General features: G+C 47.5%; 1 protein-coding gene across 1 annotated transcript in view; it reads right to left on the bottom strand.

The window, feature by feature from the left end:
• LOC123351351 (guanylate-binding protein 1-like) overlaps nucleotides 1-26305 on the bottom strand; it is a 102922-nt gene that overhangs the window by 44876 nt on the left and 31741 nt on the right. The window contains exons 4-7 of the mRNA XM_044990642.1: nucleotides 24814-25013; nucleotides 15267-15509; nucleotides 8074-8351; nucleotides 1645-1857 (exon numbers count right to left, since the gene is read on the bottom strand). Of these exons, the coding sequence (XP_044846577.1) occupies nucleotides 1645-1857; nucleotides 8074-8351; nucleotides 15267-15509; nucleotides 24814-25013 (934 nt within the window). The remainder of the gene's footprint in view (nucleotides 1-1644; nucleotides 1858-8073; nucleotides 8352-15266; nucleotides 15510-24813; nucleotides 25014-26305) is intronic.

The raw sequence follows: 26305 nt of genomic DNA, 5'->3' as shown, positions 1-26305 counted from the left end.
TTCTGCTGCACGGCGAGCCGCCAGGGACATGCGCCCGCCCCAAGATCAGCAACATGCTCCCTGCTGCAGTGGCAGCACTATGCCAAGGGCTAGGGCAAAAGCCGACACTAGCACTGGGGAAAATGCGCCCAGCCTTGATAATAATATAGGGGGGCTGCCCCCCTCCCATGGCTCCTCCGGCCATGCTGCGGCCCCCCTCGCTCCTCCGGCCGCCTCCCCCCATGGCTCCTCCAGCCGTGATGCCCCCCCTTTCCTGCAGAAGCCCAGTGCCGGCCTGGCAGGCCAAGCTTCAGAGCGGAGCATGGGCCCCGCCCACTGGTGCCATGGTAACCCCTAACTAAGGTGCCACTTTTGGAAAATGTGCTGAGGGGAAGCGGCTGCTTCCCTTGCACCCCCCTAGCTACGCTACTGTGTCCAACCACCACCAAATTTCTTGTTCAAAACCAAAACAAAGAAGTCATTAAGCACCTCTGCCATTTCCACTTTCATGCTGGGATAGCTGCCCATAATGTACCGCTCCCAATGCCACTGCAAATGCCAAAAATGTGGCCATGCCAGTGTGCTGGCAGCTGTCAGTGTGGACACACTGCAGCGCTTTCCCTACTGCACTCTCCAAAGGCTGGTTTAACTCAAAGCACTCTACATCTGCAAGTGTAGCCATGCCATCAGTAATTAACTCCACTACCTGCAGAAGATCATAACTTTTCCCCCTGGGGCAGTTATATCTTCCCTTCTTTCAGCTTCCTCTCCCCATTAGATCTGGCTTTTCACTCCCTCCCCACCACCAAGGAATCAAAGCTGAGCCCTGGTTATTTGCTAAGGATTTATTCTGCCACCAGAGCTCCAGTCAAACCCTTCCTCTCATTCACAGTCTCACAGACAAAAGCCCTCAAATGCAATTCCTTCTGAGGACATGCCCTTAAAACTCTACACTACACTAAACAGTGTCTATACTAAACAGCTTTTAGCAACACGGCTGTGTCGCTACTGCCATGCCACTAAAAGTTGTGCAGTGTAGCTGCTGTTTGTCAGCTCTCCTGCTGACAAAAAACATCCACTCCCAATGGGCGGGGTTAGCTTTCTCAGCAGGAGAGCGCTCCTGCCAACAAAGCGCTGTTCACACCGGTGCTTGTCGTCGGCAGAACTTTTGTCTTTTGAGGGTGTGTTTTTTTTAACACTTCTGAAAGACAAAACTTTTGTAGTTCAGTTGCCAGTGTAGACAAATCCTGCGACAAACACCTGTTAGAATATAATTTACTGTCTAAAAACATTTTCAGTGATTATAGAATTTCTATATACACTAATGTATTATTTCAGTATTATGTTCATAACGAAAATTGACCATCCCGTATGTAAGTGTATATATAGTTCTGTTGAAATCTGTGGAAATTTCGTTTAGTGACATTGACGACACATTTGGAGTGCTTAAATAGTAACATCTAGTGACTTTTCAGGGTTTCTCTGATGACTTGCTTCTATGTGGAGTTGGCAACACTCAACCAGGCATCTAATATGCAGTGTATGCACACAGCCAAATATGATGCTTTTTCATAGGCACAGTTTGTGACTTGTTCATGAGCATAAAAAAGTCAAAGTTCTCCAGCTGTCCCCTGAATAACTCTGCTGGCCCTGCTGATCACTCACCATGACTCCTTTGTTGGGTGTCCTCTGGAAACTCTCCAACACTTGTTTCTGGTCTTTCATGTACAGTTCATGCCCACCAGGCTGCATGTAAACCCCATTTCGGAGCTTTTTCTCCATGTCAGCTGACAGCTGGGTGAGCAGGGTCTGGCAGGTCTCTTGGGAAGTGCTTTTGTTCTTGCTCAGCACAGTCCCGTAATGTTCATTTATCTCAATCTGGAAAATGACATGGGAGAGACCAGTGTGAGTGGATGACTGGATTTCTGCCCTTTCCCACCTTCCCTTTCCAGCATACCAGTGCCGGTGGGTTTAGGAGACATGTTGCCCTCTTCTGAAGTGGAAACCAAAGGCTCAGTGTCTGACAAGGGGGTCAGGACAGTGTATGAGGTGGAGCTGCTCTACATTTTTTATTTATTTATTGGTAAAAAAAAAAAAAAGCTTTTACAAAAAGAAATTTTTCATGACAACATACTGCTAATGCCCAAAATGTTCATTTTGATTTTCAATGGAAATTAGGTGCGTAACTTGCTTAAGAATTTTTGAAAATCCCACGAAGACCTTATCTGCCTCTTTGGGCACCTATAACTTTGAAAAACTGGCCCTTTGTCCCTTGGTAAGACTCAGCCAGAGTCACAATTGTGTACTGATGCACCTACACTGAGATTCCTTGTGGAGATGCTGGTTTTCAGTTTGGGCTTTCTCATATGAGCTATTACCCTTGCCCTATATCTGGGATACATGTATGTTCAGAATTCTTGTGGGGACACCAAGATCTTTTACAGAACAATAAGACCTGGTATTTAGACAACTGGACTAGCCCCCTGCCCCTGTGGGTTTCCTTAGGGGCTGCTGACTGGCGTTGCTTTGCTCCCCATACATCTGGGATGTAAGCAAAGTGAGCCGTGGGCGGAGGATTCCCGCGGGGACATGGAAATCAGGAAAACAGACAAAGGGAGAAAGTTTCTTATCAGATTGGCTGTGAGGGGAAATTGTCTGTGTCAAAAAGGCCCAAGAATTTGCTTCTGCAAAGCTAGTGCCACAGTTACCCTCTCCCAGGCCCTCTGTGCATGGCAGGCCTCAGATGGAGGCTGCCAGACGGTGCAGTCCTGTCTGTTGCTATTAAGGGAGGAGGACAGGAGATCGGCCACCTCTAGCTTAGGATGCAGGGTTACTTACTAGGGAAAGAGTTGCAGGGGTCCTTGAACATCAACCCCAGGGAGTGAAGGTGATGGACCAGAGTGAAAAATCACATTGACTGACCCAGAAGTGTCTATAGGAGAAGAATATTTCCCTGACCGAAGCTTTCCTGGAGTGGGGTGATAATACAAGCTCCTAGGGACAGGGATTGTCCCTTTGTTCTGTGTTTATACAGTAATTAGACTGGTGGGCTCTGGGTCAATGACCGGGGTGCCCAGGTACTACTGTAATATACCCAATAAAGAACTATAATAATGTACAGCACCTAGCACAGAGGGGTCCTGATCTATGCCTGGGGCTCCTAGGTGCTACAGCAAAGCAAATAAAGTATTGCTGCTAATGAAATCAATTTAAAAAAACTAGTAAGAGGATCAAAAAAATGCCACCATGGCTAATCCTCAGAGTAAAAGATGTGGCTAGAGGCACAAAATTGGAAGTCAAATCCTAGTGTTAGAGAATAGAAAGGAATATAAGATCTGACAAGTGAAGTGTAAATGTATAATTCAGTAGGCCAAGAAAGAATTTGAAGAATAACTAGCTAAGGACACAAAAATTAAGAGATTTTTTTCCACTCGTTAGGCCCATATTTGGAGGGGTCTCTGAGCAGCAGGGGCTGAGAGGTTATTCAGAGAAATAGGTGTGAGGGCAGGAATGCCGGCAGACCCTGAGCAGTATCAAGAGTAAAAGTTGGAGTCGGTGCAGGGGGTAAGGAATGTGGTGGGGTCTTGGAGAAGTGCAAGGAAGAATGAGGTGCAAAGGAAGCCTCAGAGCTTTTTGCACAGAATGTGGCACTGTGTCCTGGAAAGCATGACTCTGAACATGGGCTCCCATGGCAATTTTGTGGCAAAAGAGCTACATTCATGGATGTGTGAACAGGAGTAGTGAACAGGAGTAAGGAGGTGATTTTACCTCTGCATACGGTGTTGGTGAGACTGATACTGGAATACTGACATCCAGGAGATTGTTAAATTGAAGAGAGTTTAAATGAGAGCCACACAAATGATTGGAGGGCTGGAAAAATACATTGTTGTGAGGAACTTAAGGAGCTTGATTTGTTTAGATTATTTTAAAAAAAGAATGAAAGTGACTTGATAGACGTGTATAAGCACCTTCACAGGAAGAAAATACCCAATACCAAAGGGCTCTTTAGCAGAGAAAGGCAGAACAAGAACTAGTGGCTTGGAGCTAAACCACACAAATTCAAGTTATAACTAAGGCTATGTCGACATTACAGCTCATGTCAGTATAACCTGTGCCGCTCAGGGGTGTGAATAAACCACCCCCCGAATGACATAAGTTACACTGACATAAGCGCTGGTGTGGACAGTGCTAGGTCAGTGGGAGAGCTTCTCCCACCAACACGGCTGCTGCTGCTTGTGGAGCTGGTTTTATTATGCCGACAGGAGAGCTCGACACAGAGGATCTCCACCAGATGCTCTGCAGCGGCACAGCTGCATCGGTGCAGCGGAGCCCTACAGCACTGTATGTGTAAACATGCCCTAAGGCACAGTCTGTGAACAACGAAGGGGATTAACCACTGGAACAAACTACCCAGGAAGTCCAGGATGGATTCTCCATCTCCTGATGTCTTGAAATCAAGCCTGGATCCCTTTCTGGAAGTTACTTTTATCAAACACTGCTGGACTAGTAAAGGGATAATACTAGAATTAACATGACGGGGAAAGGAGTCGAGGAAAGCTGGCTGTATTTTAAAGAATCCTTATTGAGGTTGCAGGAACAAACCATCCCGATGTGTAGGAAGAAAAGTAAATATGGCAGGCGACCAGCTTGGCTTAACAGTGAAATCCTTGCTCGTCTTAAACACAAAAAAACAGCTTACAAGAAGTGGAAGATTGGACAAATAACCAGGGAGGAGTATAAAAGTATTGCTCAGGCATGCAGGAGTGAAATTAGGAAGGCCAAATCACGCTTGGAGTTGCAGCTAGCCGGAGATGTTAGGAGTAACAAGAAGGGTTTCTTCAGGTATGTTAGCAACAAGAAGAAAATCAAGGAAAGTGTGGGCCCCTTGCTGAATGAGGGAGGGAACCTAGTGACAGAGGATGTGGAGAAAGCTAGTGTACTCAATGCTTTTTTTGCCTCTGTCTTCACAGACAAGGTCAGCTCCCAGACAGCTGCACTCTGCAGCACGGTATGGGGAGGAGGTGACCAGCTCTCTGTGGAGAAAGAAGTAGTTCGGGACTATTTAGAAAAGCTGGACGAGCACAAGTCCATGGGGCCGGATGCGCTGCATCCGAGGGTGCTAAAGGAGTTGGCTGATGAGATTGCAGAGCCATTGGCCATTATCTTTGAAAAATCATGGCGATCGGGGGAGGTCCCGGATGACTGGAAAAAAGCTAATGTAGTGCCCATCTTTAAAAAAGGGAAGAAGGAAGATCCAGGGAACTACAGGCCAGTCAGTCTCACCTCAGTCCCTGGAAAAATCATGGAACAGGTCCTCAAGGAATCAATCCTGAACCACTTAAAGGAGGGGAAATTGATCAGGAACAGTCAGCATGGATTCACCAAGGGCAAGTCATGCCTGACTAACCTAATTGCCTTCTATGATGAGATAACCAGTTCTCTGGATGAGGGGAAAGCAGTGGATGTGCTATTTCTGGACTTTAGCAAAGCTTTTGATACAGTCTCCCACAGTATTCTTGCCAGCAAGTTAAAGAAGTCTGGATGAATGGACGGTAAGGTGGATAGAAAACTGGCTAGATGGTCGGGCTCAACGGGTAGTGATCAATGGTTCCATGTCTAGTTGGCAGCCGGTATCAAGTGGAGTACCCCAAGGGTCGGTGCTGGGGCCGGGTTTGTTCAATATCTTCATTAACGATCTGGAGGATGGTGTGGACTGCACCCTTAGCAAGTTTGCAGATGACACTAAACTTGGAGGAGTGGTTGATACGCTGGAGGGTAGGGATAGGATACAGAGGGACCTAGACAAATTAGAGGATTGGGCCAAAAGAAATATGATGAGGTTCAACAAGGACAAGTGCAGAGTCCTGCACTTAGGACGGCAGAATCCCATGCACTGCTACAGACTAGGGACCGAATGGCTGGGCAGCAGTTCTGCAGAAAAGGACCTTGGGGTTACGGTGGACGAAAAGCTGAATATGAGTCAACAGTGTGCCCTTGTTGCCAAGAAGGCTAATGGCATTTTGGGTTGTATAAGTAGGGGCATTTCCAGCTGATCGAGGGATGTGATCATTCCCCTCTATTCAGCACTGGTGAGGCCTCATTTGGAGTACTGTGTCCAGTTTTAGGCCCCACACTACAAGAAGGATGTGGATAAATTGGAGAGAGTCCAGCGGAGGGTAACAAAAATGATTAGGGGGCTGGAGCACATGACTTATGAGGAGAGGCTGAGGGAACTGGGATTGTTTAGGCTGCAGAAGAGAGTAATGAGGGGGGATTTGATAGATGCTTTCAACTACCTGAAAGGGGGTTCCAAAGAGGATGGATCTAGACTGTTCTCAGTGGTAGAAGATGACAGAACAAGGAGTAATGGTCTCAAGTTGCAGAGGGGGAGGTTTAGGTTGGATATTCGGAAACACTATTTCACTAGGAGGGTGGTGAAGCACTGGAATGGGTTACCTAGGGAGGTGGTGGAATCTACTTCCTTAGAGGTTTTTAAGGTCAGGCTTGACAAAGCCTTGACTGGGATGATTTAGTTGGGTTTGATCCTGCTTTGAGCCGGGGGTTGGACTAGATGACCTCCTGAGGTCCCTTCCAACCCTGAGATTCTATGATTCTATGATACTAGAAAATTCTCCTGCCTGTGTTATGCGGGAGGTCAGACTAGATGATCTAATGGTCCTTTCTGACCTTGGAATCTATGAATGATGAGCTGAGCAGTGGGAAATGTTGGGGCATTTTATCTCTGTCCCCCATGAACTCTCACATCCGTGCCACCCAGGTCTGTCCACCCACTAAAATTGTCTGCACTGACTCTATTTCACTCCCTGCACTGTTCGAGCATTCTCTCTCCCCAACTCTTCATAAGGAGGAGGGCTGGGATGGGAGAACCAGGCTGTACTGGACAGGCAGAGAGACCCGAGGTGATGGAGGGGCAGGGAAGGAACTAACATTAATTAATATATAGTGAGTGAATGGGGATACAGGTTGGAGAAGCTGTGGTGAAAGAGGTGATTTCATGCTTATATGGTGGATGTAGCCAGTCATTAGCGAATACTGGAATGTGATTCACAACCAAATATTTCAAATTATTAAATATTTGGCCAAATGATTCTTTGTTAATCCTCATGCAGCTTCTGAACAGACATGGTCACTCTCGAAAAAATGAAGAATCATTCTCTCATCTGCCAGTAGCTGCTGAGTAGGCTACTGAGACCTTCGCACCGGAGAAAGAAAAATAATCTAAAATGAGAGGAATGGTTCCAAAACAATACGGGAGGAGGAGTTGCTATGGAAAAACGAATGCACAGATTACTTATCCAGCAAAACAGACAGTGGGCAAATAGATACTTAGAGATTTGGTTACGACGTATTCGTTACTCAAGCAAAGGGCAGTCACGGGCTAACAGCCATCACACTGCCCAATATTCTTGAATATTAACGTTTGTTAGTGAGCACTGGTTTGATAAATATGCGTAAAGTGAGTACTTTCACTCAGTTTAATAAAATCCTCAGAAGCAGCCCATCCTGCATGGCTTAAAGAGGCTCCCTCTGTAATATGGTAACACCATACTAAATAGAGAGATCTGATGACTGTATCACTGGATAATGTTTCTATAAGCAAACCAATAGGCTCAGCTTTGTAGTGATTCACAAGGATTCTGTTGTTTACATGGCAATGATTTCTAAACTTGTTAAAACTTCCTACATAAATAGTCTTTTTTTAAAAAGCCCTAAGTGGAGAAAGCGCTAGATCCACACTCCAGCAGGGGTTTCTGAGCTTTCTCAGCAGTCAGTGTGTGGCCACAGTCTTTACTTTCCCATGGAGGGGCAGATGCAGCCAGATCAGTGTGAGCAACAGGCTGGGCTGAGCCTCAGCGCCAGGGACTGGGTTTGTAGCTTTAGTATCAGACAGTTCAAGTGCCACCCAAGCATCTGCTCTCGCAGTTGAGTGCCAATGTCTGGCCTGCTCCCAGAGTCAGCATCCAAACTCCTGATGTCTCCCCTGGGACACGGCTGGGCAGGGGTCACTGAGCCCCACATGTCAAATCAGTGGGACATACAAGGCAGGGGAACATGCAGGGCCCAAGCACTTACTGCCAGCTGCTCCTGGTGCTTCTGATCCTCGTCCTTGAAGGATCGCTGCATGAACAGCTGCAGGGCTGCCTTCTCGCAATTCCCATGTATCTCGGACAGCACAGCCACCTCCACCGGGAACACGACCTGTTCCTCCATCTGGGCCACGTAGTAAGCCAGACCCTCCTTGATAGCAGCTTCATTCTCCTTGGTGGCCAGCGTGGTCACTGCATTCTCCAGGCAGGGCACTTTCCCGCTGATGATGGTGTCCACGTAGCTCTGGGCTAACATGCCAAACACTGGGGAAGAGCAGAGCAAGAGAGGGGGGCATTAGGAAAATTCACACTGACTCCAGTGATGGCCAGTGCCCTGCTCTGCGCTGGCCCTGGGGTTCTTCTATTTCTGTTAGCTGAGTAGCTCACACAGGCACATCAATTCCAGGCATAGGAGGCACCATGTAAACGTCCTGAAGCTGAGAGTGGCTGAAATAGAGAGAACCAGACAGTGTTGGGCCCAGGAGGGAGTGCAGGAGGAGATGAAGGTAGAGAGAGAAATGTAGGGGAGGTGCTTCAAAAGCATTAAAGCTGCAGCCAGGAGCCTGAATATGATGCAGAAAGAGACAGTAAACCAGAGAAGAGAGGGGAAGGGCAGTGACATAGTCAGAGAGGCAGGAGAGGAAGCAGATCTTAGAAGCAGCATTTTGGGGCAGCCTGCAGAGGTGGGGGAGAAGGTACACAGCACCAGGTGAGCTGTGAGGGACACATTTTATCAGCGGAGACAGAGGGATGGGTAGATTTTAGAGAGAATATAGAGACTCATGGCCTGGTGAGAACCTGCATGTGTGGATGCTGCTGAAAGAGAGGAGGTGGCAGTGGTAGAATGGGTTGTGGGATTTCAAAAAATCATGTGGGACTGGAAGAAACCCTAAGAGGTCATCAAGTCCAGCCCCCTGTGGTAAGGCAAGGACAAGTAAACCTAGACCATCCCTGACAGGTGTTTGTCCAACCTGTTCTTAGAAACCTCATAAGAACGGCCAGACTGGGTCAGACCAAAGGTCCATCTAGCTCAGTATCCTGTCTGCCAACAGTGGCCAGTGCCAGGCGCCCCAGAGGGAATGAACAGAACAAGGAATCATCAAGTGATCCATCACCTGCAGTGATGGGGATTTCACAACCTCCCTTGAAAGCCTTTTCCTATTCTCTAACCTAAATCGGCCTTGCTGCAGATTAAGCCAAATACTTCCTGTCCTATCTTCAGTGCACATGGAGAACTACTGATCACCATCCTCTTTATAACAGGCTTCAACATATTTGATGATTATTATCAGGTCCCTCCTCAGTCTTTTTTTCTCAAGACTAAACATGCCCAGTTTTTTAAACCTTTCCTAATAGGCCAGATTTTGTAAACCTTTTATAATTGTTGTTACTGTCCTCTGAACTGTCTCTAATTTTCTCCTTCCAAGTCATTGAGGGCTCTGTCCTGTGAGGTGCTGAACACCCTGACCCAGATGCAGCAAAACACTTAAGAACATTATTAATTTTAACCACATGAGTAAACCCATCTGTTATGTACATTTGCAGTAGGCCCATACTTTCCAGGACAGATACATGTACATGATTGTTAGTCACTATTACCTCCCCATTTTCCACCTCCTGCACAACACCTGTTCTGTTTGCCCATCTCCTTATTGTAACTTGACATAAAAATGTGAGCTCTGTAGTGCAGGGACTGTGTATCTGTGAAGCACTAGGCACAACAGGGCCCTGATCTCAGCTAGGGCAGGGACTGTCACTCATTCTCAGTTTGCCCAAAGCCTGGCTCAGCTCACTGCTCCGCTCTTATAAATTCCCTCCATGACGCCGATTGTTCTGACAACTCCCCCTCACTGCTCTGACCCTGCTCCACTCCTCCAATATTCCCTCCACTCTGCTCAGTGTTGTGTTCACCTGCGCACACACCCCTGCTCCAATTCCCTGCAACACACCAGCTGCACCCTCCTCTTCGCTGTTCCACTCCCTGGTGACCTTGGAGGGGCCAGGGGACTTGGGAAGGTGGTGGGGCTGGGAGGACCAGCTGGGGACAGGGAGGGGTAGCAAAGTGGAGCTGCAGCATCCTTGCCCTGTGTTTCCGCCTGCTGTCTGGGAAAAGGGCTCTATACACCCCCCAGCAGCAATGGAGGACCCGAGAAGTGTGAAGTGGCCCATCTGTCTCAGTGGGAATTCTCATCACCTTACCCTCAGGCATTTAGTATCCTGGATAACAGGGTGGGTGGGGAGGGTGTGGGGCACAATCCCACTCGAGGAGCAGGGCCCTCCAAATCTAAGCTTACATGAGACGGGACAGGGAGACAGGGTCAGACCCCTCCCCCAAGAGTAAGTTAGGAGCCTAAATACCTTTGAGGATCTGGGCCTTTCTTCTTTCCTCAATTTAATTAATGCTTTTCTTCTTCTTCACTATAGTTCTAAAGCGCCATCACAGCCTGCATGTGGATTTTAGGGCACTTCCAAAGATCGCTCTTAAACCAGATATTTTGGACTCAGGGATGGACAACTCTTCCAAAGGAGCCTCTGCAGGCTGCAGACAGAGAGCAGGAGACATGGCCAACAAACAGTCTCTATGATCTGCCAGTGGTAGGGCTCAAGCTTACAGTGCCTCAGGTTCTCAGCGTGGCATCTTGTATCAGTTATGTATTGCAACATCTGTCTGCTTGCAAACCCTCTTGCTTCAACAGCGCTGTTTGCTTCTATTGCTGCACATGCTCATTCACTCTTGTAGGCAAATCACGCTTGGCATGCGCCATCTCAAGTTTACCCTTGGTATAACCCACCCAAAGAGGCAGTGAGTGCCCTGCACCAGCTGAGATAAATGCTCAGTGATGAGATTGGTTCGGGGAGGATCAAAGTCATAGTCTGAGCCCCAGATGTGGGAAGAGAGAGTTAGAAGGATGAGATGATTTTGGAAAATGCTGTTTTTATGAGAGCTTTATCTTGGGGAAATTCCTGCTCAAATGACCTGAAATTTGGACCACTAACAGTACCTCCCACTCCCAGAGCAAAGTTCAAGACAATCCAGGTGGATTTTAGAGCACTTAGAGTACTCCACCTTTAAACAGAAACGTTCATTGAACCCTAACTGTTGTAGAGCCGGCACTCTGCTATGATGTAGCTATGCTGAGTTACTGGTTGCAGATCTGGCCTATTGAATCCAGTGGAGCTATGTTAATTTACACCAGCTGGCGCTACACTGATTTACATCACCTGGGGATCTGGCCCATTGACTCCAGCACAGCTACACTGATTTACATCAGCTGCAGATCTAGGCTGGAAGATTCATATCACCAGGAGAGTTTGTCTGCTTTGAACAATCCTGCCACACAAAGCAATGACTCTGGGGGTGGTGGTGAATTATCAGCTGAACATGAGCTCCCAGTGTGACTCTGTGGCCAAAAAACAAATGCAATCCTGGGAATGTTGAGTATGAGTAGAGAAGTTGGTTTACTTCTGTATTTTGCACTGATGCGACTACTGCTGGAATCCTGTGTCCAGTTCTGGTCCACCCCAATTCAAGAACAATGTTGATAAATGAGTTCAGAAAAGAGCCACAAGAAGATGAAAGGACTGGAAACCCTGCCTTCTGGTGACAGACTCAAGGAGTTCAATCTGTTTAGCTTAACAAAGAAAGGGTTAAAGGGTTACTTGATTACCGTCTTGTTTAATAATGTCAAGTATCAGAGGGGTGGCCGTGTTTAGTCTGGATCTGTAAAAGCAGCAAAGAGTCCTGTGGCACCTTATAGACTAACTACCCACGAAAGCTCATGCTTCAATACGTCTGTTAGTCTATGAGGTGCCACCGGACTCTTTGCTTGTTTAATAACGGGCTCTTCAATCTAGCAGAGAAATGTCTAACATGACCCAATGGCTGGAAGTTGAAGCTTGACAAATTCAGATTGGAAATAAGGCATAAATTTTTTAACAGTGAGAGTAATTAACCACTGGAAAAATTTACCAAAGGTGGTGGTGGATTCTCAAGAGCAAGAGTGGATTTTTTCTAAAAGATCTGCTTTTTGGGGAAGTTCTCTGTCCTGTGCTATAGGGTAGGTCAGACTAGATGATCACAATGGTCACTTCTGGCCTTAGAATCTATGAATCTACATCCTTGAAGCAGGAAACCTTCTGCAAGAGAGAAATTTGAGCACAGGCCTCAGTCACGACATTAGCAACTAAATGTGAAACTCATCTCTTTTGACTTGGGTTTCCTTTTAAATTGTTTTCACATGTACATTTTAAACAGTTTTATAAATTAATAAAGCTGTTTCCCCTACATGCTGTGAAGAGAAAGACAGATTGTCATTGTTCATTCTATTTCTACTTACTCTCAGTGTTGGTCTACATGGGGAAATTTACCAGCAGAACTATACTGTTATAGGAGTGTCCACATGGGGAGTTGTATTGCTATAAGTAGAGTGTTATAATTGTACCTGTACATAGTTCTTCCAGTAAATTTCCCCATGGAGATAAGTCCTCAGACACTCTGGTGATGGGGTCCATTTAGGGAGACAGAGCATGTATCTTTCTAACTAGCTAATGTCCTATCTACATATATCTGTGGGGACATGCATACATTTCCATGCTGTGTTTCCAGCATCATCCTTAATTTCTTACCTATGGTGACTAGTCCTAAGAAATTTACATGTCACTTAATTAACCATGGAAATATCAATGGAAAGCTAATTTGTACAAGCCTAGCCTACACTAAGCTCTTAAAGAGATGGTGATGACATAGTAAAATTGTACACTGGAAAGTCAGAGAGATGTAAAGTCATCTTCATTTTGTTTCAGCAAAGCACTCTGACCTCAGGGGACAACCTGAACAGCTATAGGGCAGTCAGGAAGAATGTTCAAGCTAATTACAAACGAGTATGTAATTAATGGGAGTCTAAGAAACAGGGATCCTAAAAACAGCACATCCTCACCTTCCCTCAACTGTCCTGTCTTGTGTGAGCCAGAGGAATTCCTACTTGGACATTATGGCCTTCGAGCACCATTGTCTGGTCCCTCGTAAAGCTATTTATACCAGTGCAAAATGAGTGTGGAAAATTGCTGCCATTTCACACTCACTTGCACTGGTGTAGATGAGTGCACAAGGCACAGAGTGATGGTGCATTGGGCCTTGTGAGAGAAGTAAGGGTAGGAGAAGAGAAGGTGACTTTGGACCCTCGTTGTGCCAAGGCTATTTCTGAGCATGCACAGCTCACTCCCTGGTGTCAGATTAATTCCCCTGCTCTGCCTTGAGCCTGGCACCTGACACCAGAAAAAGCAGGGGTTTGGCCAGGCTTCCCAGCAGAGATGGCCAAGGAGCAGGACAGGCAGGAAGGAAGGGGTAGCAGGGATGGGGCTGGCAAAGAGTCCAGCCCTAAGATCCCCCAGTGCCTGAGTGCTGGGATGGTTATGGAGGCCTGGAGAAGGCCCATTGATGTGACATAAAGGAACTCCTTACCTGAGGAGGTTGTGAAGGCTAGGACTATAACAATGTTTAAAAGGGGACTGGACAAATTCATGGTGGCTAAGTCCATAAATGGCTATTAGCCAGGATGGGTAAGAATGGTGTCCCTAGCCTCTGTTCGTCAGAGGATGGAGATGGATGGCAGGAGAAAGATCACTTGATCATTGCCTGTTAGGTTCACTCCCTCAGGGGCACCTGGCATTGGCCACTGTCGGTAGACAGATACTGGGCTAGATGGACCTTTGGTCTGACCCGGTATGGCCTTTCTTATGTTCTTATAAGGTAGCTGGGAGGTGTGCTGGAGGTACCAGGGCACATCCGAAGGGGTGAGAGGCTGGGGTAGGTGAGATGAGGGTTGGGAAGGGAACAAAACCCATTGGAGGGCTGGGGAGGAGACCGGGTGACTGTGAGGGCCTAGGGAAGACACCAGGACACATGGGAGAATTTTTAAGTCCCTGGCTGATGCAATATGGCTTATGGGGAAGGGGAACGTGCCCTATAGAGTGACAGCCCTATAGAAATTCAGGGACTGGATTATTTTATATGCTGATGTCTCAAGATCTGTAACACTTTGGTGGCAGATAAGGGTTTCTATCTGTTCAGGAAAACTAAGGAAAGTAAGTCCACCTTTAACACAGGACTGAACGCTGCTCACTAGTAGGATCCACTGACCAAGCTTTCTGTTTTCTGACAAGTCCGGGAGTCTCCTTCTGCAAGATCTGCCCAGGGAGTCAGGCTGGAGGCAGGAATGATGAGGTGAAATTCTCCAGCCTGTGCTATGCAGGAGCTCCAACCAGATGGTCACAATAGAGTGGTCCCTGGTGGCCTTATAATCTGAGTCTTATGAGTTATTAGAGGGAGGGGCAACTGGCAGGGGGCCAGTAAAGGGACTGGTTTACATGGAAGGTGAGGAATGGCCAGGTGGGCAGCTGAGAAGGGGGTGGGGAACAGACCAGGGAAAGCTGGGGAGAGAGAGGCAGGGCAGTTCCCAGGAGGAGAGGGAGGAAGGGAGAGAAGGGGCAGCTGGTGAATGATGAGAAAGGGACTGAAATTTGTTATGATCTCGTTTCTTTGGGCTCCCCCATCTGTCTGTCTGTCTATCACCTGTTTCTCTTGTCTTATAGTTCGGCTTGGTCTGTACTAGAGCTTATTTCTGTCTAATTTACATTGCTCATGGGGTGTGAATAATCCACACCCCTGTGTGATGTAAGTTACACTGACCTAAGCGCAAAGGTGGAGTTGTTATGCTGACAGAAGCGCTCTCTCCCGTCGGCATAGAGCATCTTCACCAGACTCGCTACACATCGGTGCAGCTGCACCACTGTAGACAATCCCTGAGACTGGAAGCTCTTTGGGGCAGGGACTATCTTTTTGTTCTGTGTTTGCACAGTGCCTATCGCAGTGGGGTCTTGGTCCGTGACTAGGGCTCCTGAGCACTACAGCAATACAAATAAACAATAAATAAGTAAATGAATAAAATATGACTACTATTGAGCCCCAATGGAGGGGGCAGGAATGGGGTGCAGACAGGGCCAGGATACATGAGATATAAAATTCCTCATTTCGTTAGGACACTAGAAGTTACATTCTATCCCCAAGTGAATCAGTGGAGGCTGAGGACATGTTCTTCCTTTTCTTATTTTTGCATAGTGGGGACAGCATGACTGCACAGACAATTACATTGATTTGTTATTCTCCTGCCCATGACGTACTTCGCCCGTTAATGTGGTGCCCTCCTTTCAGCATCTTCACCTTCGACTCACGGAGAACGTACTGGCAGAATTTGTCGAGCTGCTCCAGGAACTCGGGCTGTAGGGCGCTGTCGGGGAGTGACTCCAGCTGCTTCATGTCCCTTTCGCTGGCCGGCCTGATAAACACGAAGCACTTGCGTGTGGGGAAGTAATCACGGATGCACTGACGTGGGAGGTTGTACTCCATCACCTCCCTGTTCCGGCCTGCACCAAGGGGAAACAGAGTACACAGCAATGCAGAGGAGAGAGAGAGAGAGAGAGAATAGTGAATTTGAACAGTCTGGAATAGGACGGTTTTGTCTCCAGCAGCTTGTCTCCCAGTAGAGCATCAATTCACCTGTCCTAGCTGCTGCTGGCTTATCACCATGCAAAGGCAGGTCTATGCATATTCTGCTATGTGCTCACAACCCAGTTCCTTCAGTTTCCATCTTCCCAAATGAATACTTTCAAAGCAGGAATGACATTTAAAAACAAGAGTAGATAGTGTGACAGGGTAGCTGCCCCTAAGGGCGCTAGTGCCTAGTGGTCAGTCCACCCCACCACCTGGCAAGGCCCTGTATGGATTTGAAAGGCCCAATAATGATACACAAGGACCTGAGGAGGGACAGGGATAGCAAGGAAGCGGTCCCAGGAATAAGCAGTGGCTGGGAGAAAGACATGCACTGTCTCTTTAAAGCCCAGGACCAGAAGCCTGTTGGGGGGGGGGCTCCCTTCTTCCCCAACCAACTGAGGGATGAACTGGGAGAAAGGGGCCTGCATAAAGGCTGCCTCCACCGTCACCCAGACTCAAGTGGCAAAATAGGGGAAAATATGCCATTTTGGGCTCACATTTATGAAGCTTGGTTGTTTTTTTAACGCATTTGTGACCTGTAAGATTTTCTTCTTAACTCACAGGCTGCTGGTGCTTTTTCCTCAAGGGCAGTGGTGAGCTGGAGCCGGTTGCTAAATTTAGAAGCCGGTTTAGAACCGGTTGTTAGGGTTACCATTCAGCCGGCGGCGGCGGCGGCTGCTGGGAGACAAGACACCTCGGCTCTGTGCAGCTGAAGAGCCGAGCGTCCTTTGCCCGAGTGCTACCTGCCCCCGGTTTGCCCCGCATGATTCCTCCCCCCGAGCCTCGTCACCCCCGGATTCCTCCCCTCCGAGGTTCGGGGGGGAGGAATCAGGAGGCTGCGGGGCAAACCAGGGGCAGGTAGCGCTCGGGCAAAGGACGCTCGGCTCTTCAGCTGCACAGAGCCGAGTGTTGTGTATTTGGTTGTCATGGTTTTTGTTCCTATGGCAACTGAGTTAGATTATTAGAGGATAGCCCAGCCAACTTCGGCTGGTTAGGTGAGCTCCGTGTCTGTAAATAAATGGTAGTTTTGTTAGCTGTCTGCTCTCTGGCCTCAAGTGATTTCTTCCTAAATATTCAAAAGAGAGCTGGAAGAATTCACACTTGTCTTTGCGAACTTGTAGGCCATATTCTTCCAGTCTTTGTAGGGTAGCCTCTAAATTCTTTAAGTGATCCTCTTCATTCCTTCCAGTGACCAGGATATCATCCAGATAGCACTGAACTCCTGACAAGCCACACAAGATCTGGTCCATAGCCCTCTGGAACAGGGCGGGAGCAGACATTATTCTGAAGGGTAGGCGACAGTATCGATAAAGCCCCTTATGAGTCACAATAGTCAACAGCTCTTGGCCAGTAAAGGGACTTTTCATCGACTTTTCTTTTCATCGACGTGCATCTGTAAATATGCTTGACTCAGATCTGTCTTACAGAACTTTTGTCCTCCAGCCAGGCCTGCGAAGAGGTCATTGATGTGGGGAAGCGGGTATTGCTCTGCACACAACACTGGGTTGACAGTGACTTTAAAATCACCGCAAATCTGGAGACAGCCATCTTTCTTCACTATTGGAATGATAGAAGTGGCTCATGGGCTATGGGTAACTGGTATTAGGACTCCATTGGTGACCAGGCGCTCCAGGTCTGCTTCAACATTTGGCCTGATGGCATATGGCACAGTTCGGGCTTTCAGATATTTTGGTGGACTGTCAGGTTTAATGTTCAATGTCACAGTGATTCCCTTCATACTTCCCAAATCATCTCCAAAAACAGCAGCATGTTTCCTTAGTATAGGGGTTAGACTGGTTTCTTCTTTAGTCATCCGGTGCACTTCTGCCCAGTTCAGCTGAATCTTCCCAAGCCAAGACCTACCCATTAAGGCTGGGTAATTACCTCTCACCACAAACAGTGGCAATTTAGCAGCCTGTCCATTGAGCTCCACCTTAACATCAATAGTGCCCAACATGGGCACAGCTTCTCCTGTATACGTCTTCAGAACAGTTTTTGTTGCCTTAAGCAGAAGATGCTGTAGCTTTTCTTTATACACAGTCTCGGAGACCTGCGAGACGGCTGCACCGGTGTCCAGTTCCATGCGTATAGGTTTGCCATCCAACAACGGGGTTACCCAGTATTCATGTGAGCCCACTGCCAAAGACAAAACATGCAGTGGCACTTCCTCTTGCGATGAGGTGTCACCGTTATCATCCTGGGTCTGCTCTAGGGTATGCAGGGTTCATCTTTTTGTCGGCCAGACCACAGGCCTCTTTTTCTTTTGTTTACAGGCACACTCAATGTGTCCCTTTTTGCCACAGTGTTGACACACCAGGTACTTACACCAGCATTCTGATGCCTGGTGACCCAGCTTACCACAACGGTAACATTCCTGATTCTGCACAGTTTTGTGGGTAGGTTCTTGCACCCTAGGGGATGCACCGATGTATTGCGCCTCCCTTGTAGCCAGTTCTATGGAGACAGCAATATCAACAGCCTTCTGTAATGTAAGCTGAGACACAGGCATTCCCCCCTTAGCTGCTAGTCGTATGCAACGTTGGGCATTGTTATTTTCAGCACACACATATGAAATCAAATATCGGAAATCCACTCTGCACGGCAATGCAGATGGGCTCTCAAGGTTGCCTTTGCCGGTGAAACATCAAGATAGTGCCCAAAAGGAAATCTTCTACTTTGAACAGGTAGAGAATACACCCATCACTGCTACTCAGATTAAGAAGGCAACTCACGTTGACCCAGTATTGTCCCAAGTTATGGACCTGGTGATGCATGGAAAATCTCGACAAACCTCTCCAGTCTCACCCGACCTTGTTACCTACATGTCCAGGAGGACGGAGTTATTGGTCCAATCTGGCTGTCTGTTGTGGGGGAGACATGTCATTATTCCACCACCACTGAGATCACAGATGTTAGAACAGCTACATTCCGGTCACTGTGGAATAGTGTGCATGAAGGAAATTGCACGAAGCTATTTTTGGTGGCCTGGATTGGACAGTGCTATTGAAGAGAAGGCAAAAGCTTGTATGTCATGTCAGGGTGTGAGGAATGCACCCCAGTGGGCACCCCTACACCCATGGGACTGGCCTGAAAACCCGTGGCAACGTATTCACGTTGACTTTGCTGGCCTCCTTGAAGGAAGCATGTTCTTGGTGGCAGTAGATGCCCATTCTAAATGGCTAGAAGTCTCTATAATGCAGTCCACTACTGCAGAGAGTACTATCCAAAAACTACGGGGACTCTTTAGTTGTTTTGGTCTGCCAGAACTTGTGAGCGACAACGGACCACAGTTCGTGTCTCAGAAGTTTCAAAATTTTATGAAGGCAAATGGGATACACAACATCACTTCAGCACCATATCATCCATCCACCAATGGATTAGCTGAAAGATTTGTGCAGACAATGAAATATGCTTTGAAATCAGCAAGGGGACAACACTCCATTCAAAAGCGTCTGGATACCTGCTTACTTTCCTACAGAAAAACACCTCATGCTACGACCAAGGCATCCCCGGCCTTTCTAATGATGGGACGACAGCTGTGCACTTGCTTTGATCTGCTGAAACCTTCTGAACCCCGACAAATTGTGCAACGTCAGCAGCAATATCAAGTCATCAGACGGGCACCCAGAGCAAAAGACCAAACCTTTAGCTCAGGACAGCCAGTTTTGGCTTGGAATTATACTTCCGGAGCTAAATGGGTCCCTGCCACAATCATCACTCAAACAGGACCTGTTTCCTACACAGTCCGGACTGCAGAGAATCTTACCTGGCGGCGACATGTAGATCAGCTGTTTCCAGGTCATGCCAGCCCTCAGGACACATCTGCAGTTGTGTGGTCTGACTTCACCTCTTCTGGTGAGACACCGAATCATGAATCACCTGTTCCTGACTGTTCTCCTCCATTACTGCCGGTGGCTGAGATACCCCTTTGCCCAGCAAGAGCTGATACCACCTCCTCACCTGTTTGTGCTGCGGACCCTGAGCCCATGGTGCTTTCGGATGCAACAACACCAGAAGTTCACCATAATCCACCTAGAGACAGAAGGCCTCCTCATCGGCTGGATCTTTAGCTAGGGCGAACCCACGGTTATGGGGCAAAATAATCCCCAGGGTTTAGCCGCGAATGGAGGCAGTCTACCCTCCTTCTCTAGTCTAGTGTGTGTTTTATTTAGGGGATGTTCTTACTGGGTGGGGAGGAATATGTTGTGTATTCGGTTGTCATGGTTTTTGTTCCTATGGCAACTGAGTTAGATTATTAGGGGATAGCCCAGCCAGCTTCGGCTGGTTAGGTGAGCACCGTGTCTGTAAATAAAATGGTAGTTTGTTAGCTGTCTGCTCTCTGGCCTAGAGTGATTTCTTCCTAAACCGGCTGCCCCCAAGGATATAACACCGAGGTGTCTTGTCTCCCATCACCGCTGCAGGGGAATAAAACTGCAGCTGGCAGCCTGCCAGGAGCCCAAGGTAAGACAGGGAGGGGAGGAATCAGGGGGTGACGAGGCTGGGGGGGGGGAGGGATGGGATCCTGGGGGGGTAGTGAGTTGCCTGTCTTTATGTTCTAAATAATAGCTGTTGTTCCCCTAGCAAAATCCTCTCCCCTACATTTCCTTTCTATTTTTGCCTCATTTTCTCCGGTTTATAGTTCTGTTTTTAAAGCCTATATTATCTATTCATGTTAATCTGTCTCTCTGTTTCAGACAGGGTTACCTGCATGTGGCTGGCTCATATTCAATTTGTGATCCCCTATAGCCCCCAGACACTTTTCAGCTGCCTAGTTAGTTATTCCACATATTGTAATATATGGAGATATCCCTTTCTCAGAGCTGGAAGGGACCCTGAAAGGTCACTGAGTCCAGCCCCACTGCCTTCACTAGCAGGACCAAGTACTGATTTTGCCCCAGATCCCTAAGTGGCCCTGTCATAAACAGACAGTTAAGGGTTAATGTCTCTTTTACTTGTAAAGGGTTAAGAAGCTCAGAAAACCTGGCTGACACCTGACCAGAGGACCAATAAGGGGACAAGATACTTTCAAATCTTGGTGGGGGGAAGTCTTTTATTTGTGCTTTTTGTTTGGGGGTTGTTCGCTCTTGGGACTAAGAGGGACCGGACATCAATCCAGGCTCTCCAAATCTTTCTGAATCAGTCTTTCATGTTTCAAACTTGTAAGTAATAGCCAGGTGTGTTAGTCTTATTTTTGTTTTCTCAACTTGTAAATGTTCCTTTTTGCTGAGAGGATTTTACCTCTGTTTGCTGTAACTTTGAACCTAAGACTAGAGTGGGTTCCTCTGGGCTATATAAATCTGATTACCCTGTAAAGTATTTTCCAACCTGATTTTACAGAGATAATTTTTAACCTTTCTTTCTTTAATTAAAAGATTTCTTTTTAAGAACCTGATTGATTTTTTTTCCTTGTGTTAAGATCCAAGGGGATTGGATCCGGACTCACCAGGAATTGGTGGGGGAAAGGATGGGGGATGGTTAAATTCTCCTTGTGTTAAGATCCAAGGGGTTGGGTCAGTGTTCACCAGGAACTTGGTGAAAAAGCCTCTCAAGGCTGCCCAGGGAGGGGAAGGTTTTGGGGCAACAGAAAGTGATCCAGACACTGAAATTTCTGATGGTGACAGTGTTACCAAATCTAAGCTGTCTGGTGAAAAAAGTGTCCCTGGAACCTCCCCACCTCCCCCGCTATTTACATTAATTGTTACGGGGAAATTGGATTCGCTTAACATCATTTTGCTTAAAGTCGCATTTTTCAGGAACATAACTACAACGTTAAGCGAGGAGTTACTGTACCTGTGCATGTGTTTACAGGGAGTGCTTTCCAAGCAGGACGGGCAGCATAGGAGAAAGCATCAAGGGGCTGGTTTGAAAATGTAACAAGTGGCTGACAGAGGCCATACACAAACCTTTAGCCATCCCAGGACCCCTCCTCCTCTGTAGATCTTCCCCCTCCAGCTCCCTGCTGATGAATTTTTTCATTTGACTCTCTCCTCCAATTGTTGTCTTTTAATAAAATAATTGTGTTTGTTTGAAAGCAATCTTTATTCTATTAATTGAAAGCAAAAAGAGCACTGCAAAGCACCATAAAATTATGTTAAGGCCCCTTCTTGCATCACGTGCACCAATCACCTCCTAGCATTACAAGCACAGCAACAAAGATTAGTGGCTTTCAGCTTTAAACTGCTACCTCAAGGCATCTCTGATCCTTATGACCCCACACTGTGCCCCTCTAATAGCCCTGGTCTCTGGCTGTTCAAACTCAACCTCCAGACACTGAGCCTCTGCGGTCCACCCGTGAGTGAAGCTTTCACCCTTCCCCCTCACAAATATTACGGAGCATACAGCACGTGGCTATAAGCATAGGAATATTGTCAGCAGCCAAGTCCAGCTTCCCATACAGGCATCGCCAGCCGACTTTTAAATGGCCAAAAGCACACTCAACAGTCATTCTGCACTTGCTCAGCATGTTCTTGAACCTCTCCTTTCTGCTGTCAAGTTGGTCTGTGTATGACTTCATGAGCCACGGCATTAAGGGGTAGGCAGGGTCTCCCAGGATTACAATGGGCATTTCGACTTTCCCTACGGCGATCTTCTGGTCTGGGAAGAAAGTCCCTACTTACAGCTTCTTGGACAGGGCGGTGTTCTGAAAGATGTTTGTGTCAGGCACCCTTCCAGACCAGCCTGTGTTAATGTCTGTGAAACACCCATGGTGATCCACAAGTGCCTAGAAAACCATTGAGAAATACCCCTTGCCATTAATGTACTCGGTGGCTATATGGTCTGGTGCCAGAATTAGAATGTGTGTGTCATCTATCGCCCCTCCACAGTTAGGGAAGCCCATGTGTTCAAAGCCATCCACAACATCACACACGTTGCCCAGAGTCATGGTCTTTTGGAGCAGGATGCAATTAATTGCCCTGCACACTGCCGTCAACACAACTCCAATGGTCGACTTTCCCACTCTGAACTTATCGGTAGCAGTCTGGAGTAGCCAGCTTCGACAGTGCAATTGCTACACGCTCCTCCAGTGACAGGGCAGCTCTCATTCTCATGTCCTTGCACCGCAGGGCTGGGGCGAGCTCATTACACAGTCCCATGAATGTGGCTTTCCTCTTCTGAAAGTTCTGCAGCCCATGCTCATCATCCCAGATATGCATCATGATGTGATCCCACCACTCAGTGCTTGTTTCCTGAGCCCAAAAGCAGCGTTCCACTGTGATCAGCACCTCCATGAATGCCACAAGCAATCTTGTGTCATAGCTAGTATGTGTGGCAAGATCAATGTCACAATCCTCTTGCCTTTTCAGTTTAAGGAATAACTCCACTGCCACTCGTGACATGTTGGTCAGTGCGAGCAGCAAAATGGTCAACAGCTCAGGATCCATTCCTGCAGCCATAAAGAGACAGGGCAGGGCGCACAGTACACAAACCATTGAACGATGGTGCCAAATGCAGACGCAAGTATAGGGGTTGCTGGGATCCAAAGTAATGCATCACGGGGCATTGGGACAGGACCCAGGATGCCCCGTGACTCCCTCTGCCTTCCCACAAATCTTAGCGGCAAAAGAGAAAGAGGTGCTCTGTGGGATAGCTGCTAAGAGTGCACTGCTCTGAAAAGTGCTGCAAGCGCCGCAAATGTGAACACACTATTGCGCAGGCAGCTGTCAGTGTGAAGACAAAACCAGCAGTTTTCCTTCTGTGCTCTGAGTGCTTTGTAACTGTTGGTGCTGTAACTTTGCAAGTGTAGACGTGCCCTTATTCTTGGTATAAGGAGCCATCTATCACAGAGATTTGCTCACCTGGGTTGTAAGAGAGACTGGAGAATTCAAGGCAACTGTGATTCTGTGTTTTGGCTGTTAGAAAGCCTGAGGAGTTTGCACTTGGTGCAGTTGGTTGGTGAAATCTAAGTCTAGAATTCACAAGCAATTACAGGTTAGTGCCCTGGTTATTAACAGTCTGCCCAGCTGTTGGTTCTCATGCTCTTGCGTCACTGCTGGGAGCATCACAATATTGACAGAAAGATATTCAAGGGAAGATGGGCTCACAGTATCTGTGGTCTGTGGGGCTCTAGGGGGTGTTCATGTAGTGTGTCTTAAACCTTGGACTCCAGCAAGGATGCTACCTGGGGCAAATCATGTGCAGTGGGTCCCTCTAGGACAGCATCCTCATGGAGAGTTTCTGCATTTACTGTGGAGGAGAAAGGCCCCAAGGTACATGAGTCTATTAATTAAATAAATGCCATGCACTCACATGTCTGAAGCTAGAAAACTCAAATCTGTCCTGCTTTCTAGATCCAGACAAGACCTAAATATATTCCACATTAATCCAGAAGGGCATTTGCCCCCCTCTCATGGGTGATTCAAGTGAAGAAATGTATGAGTCGGCTACTGAGTCTGAATGGGATTATAGGATAAGGTTGCCTGAGATGGCCACGGATTAGACTTCATGACTCAGACCTATGTCCTCTATTCCTATGTCCTGCCTCCAAACTAACAGCCTGGCCCTTTAGGTCAAACAATAAAGGCTCATGTGTCTAGATCGAGACATCCCAAATTCACTCCTTGCTGATGACCAGTCATCACACAAACATCAAGATTGGTATCAACAAAAATTGCTCCAATAATTTTAAAGATATGGAAGCTTATTTTTGAAGTGATCTCAAAAAGTGTTTAACTGCTGAAGGTTGAAATGCCTCTTTCAGTCACTTTAAATTGACAAAGGTTTAAATGCTGATAAGTTTTCAGCACAGGTGTCAAATGAGGAGGTCTCTTGGTATGAAGTTAATCAGCAGTGCTTATATGTGTTCCGTCTGCCACAGCTACTCAGATCTACAGATCAAAGGGATTACACCAGTTCAGAAATGGTTTAACACAGAGCAAAGTCTAGCTCTGTGTGAGCTTCAAACACTCATGACACCATCATATGAAAACTATTTTTTCCACAATCTACAGCCCAGTTTTCAATGGGGACCATTTTTATGCCGGATGTCAACTTTCACAACCAAGCCATCTTTACTATAGCCTAATTACACAATAGTTGTTCCTAACCTGGTATAGGTGAAAAGACCATCAACTTTGAATGGTTCCATCACCTCTCCCTCCCCTCTTGCAAAGCCTGCTGTTCTGTGCCTTCTGATTCTCTTGCCAGCAGTTCTGTCCTGAGCCCCGTCAGAGCACTTACCCTTCCTCAGCATCAGCGCTCTCTCCAGATACTCATCCTCCGTTACCTCCTTCCCATCAATCTCCAGGTCCAGGGTGAAGTCCCGCACAGTCCAGGTGAAGTTTGGGAAGAAGCTGATGTACTCTGTGTCGAGAGCAGAGTCCTCCTCCTCCTCCCCATCAGCTTTCACCTTTATGTGCTCAGAGAGCTCAGACACGAAGCTGACCAGGCAGCTAAGGAATCCAGACAGGTTCAAATGGGATGGCTAGTGACAGAGGCCGGGAGCAAAGCAGCATGGCCAGTCCCAGCTGTGCATGGACTGTGTGTTTCACCCTGTGCTTTGGAAGGCCTCCCATGATCCAGGGCAAGTATGTCATTCCCTGTGCACTGATGACCACCCCTTCCCCTCGCAGACTGTGCACCAGTGGCAGCTGCAACACACACACACACACACACACACACACACTCACTCCCCTTCCCCCCTACTATCTGGGCCCTGTGGTGGCATTTACAAACCCCACACTGCATCCAGGCCAGGTCAGGAAGGCATTAATGATCTATCCTGAAGACACAAGATGACCCACCCCTAGAGGTATAGAGGGAGCTGGGGAATCTCACAACCATCTAGTGAGACAAGGGGCTTCCTGATGGAAGGGAAAGCTCCGTCACAGGTTGTCTGACTATTCAGACGGTGGGCGAGACTGATTAGGACGCCCTGAGGGAAGATTAAGCCTAACTATGGACTAGGAGTGAAATCCTGGCCCCGTTGACATGAGTGAGAGTTTTGACATTGATGTCACCTGGGCCAGGATTTCCCCTAGATGTTTCCTCCCCCTTGGAGCTCACCCCTGCCCATACCCAACTCGGACACGGACGCTCAGTTTATTGCTTGACTTGCCTGCTTTGAGTAAAGAGGAGTGATTCCCAGCAGCACCTAGACTTCTTCTTGACCTCAGCTGTGGCCAGTAGAAACCCCACTGCTGTGTTACCTGAACAGCAGGTCTCCAATGCTCCTCTACTGGGGTCAGTGCCTTACAACTGTCCTGGATCTGATTAGTGATGGAAGAGAGGACTGACTGTGAGCCAGGAAATGTATCCCAGCTTCTCTCCTTATTTGACTGGCTCCCACCAGCCAGTTTTCAATATTTATATTACATAGAAATAAATCTGCCCCCAAAGGGCGATATCCCATCACAGCCCCAATACAGATAACGGTCCAGCAGCTCTTCAAAACAGTCTTCATGTGGGCAAGTCATTTAACATCTTCCCCTCTGTGATGGGCTTTGCAAACCCCACACTGAGCAACACAGAGTTAAGGGCTAATGGGGGCGCAAGTGATTCTGCATCATCACACCTATGAAGAATGTCAGGATTGGAAGGGGGAGCTGAAGAGATAGAGAACTAGGGAGCAGAGCAGACCTCAGTTCTTGAAGAAAGGCTGCCTGCCGGAAGCTGGAGCTCCCCAGATGACCACTACCTGATGACCTCTTGCCAAGAGAAGGGAGGGCCAGAT

This window comes from Mauremys mutica, chromosome 17 (genome assembly GCF_020497125.1).
Source record: "Mauremys mutica isolate MM-2020 ecotype Southern chromosome 17, ASM2049712v1, whole genome shotgun sequence".
NCBI classification, from domain to species: Eukaryota; Metazoa; Chordata; order Testudines; family Geoemydidae; genus Mauremys; species Mauremys mutica.
The sequence above is the reverse complement of the archived record's forward strand: the minus strand, read 5'-3'. Positions and strand labels throughout refer to the sequence as shown.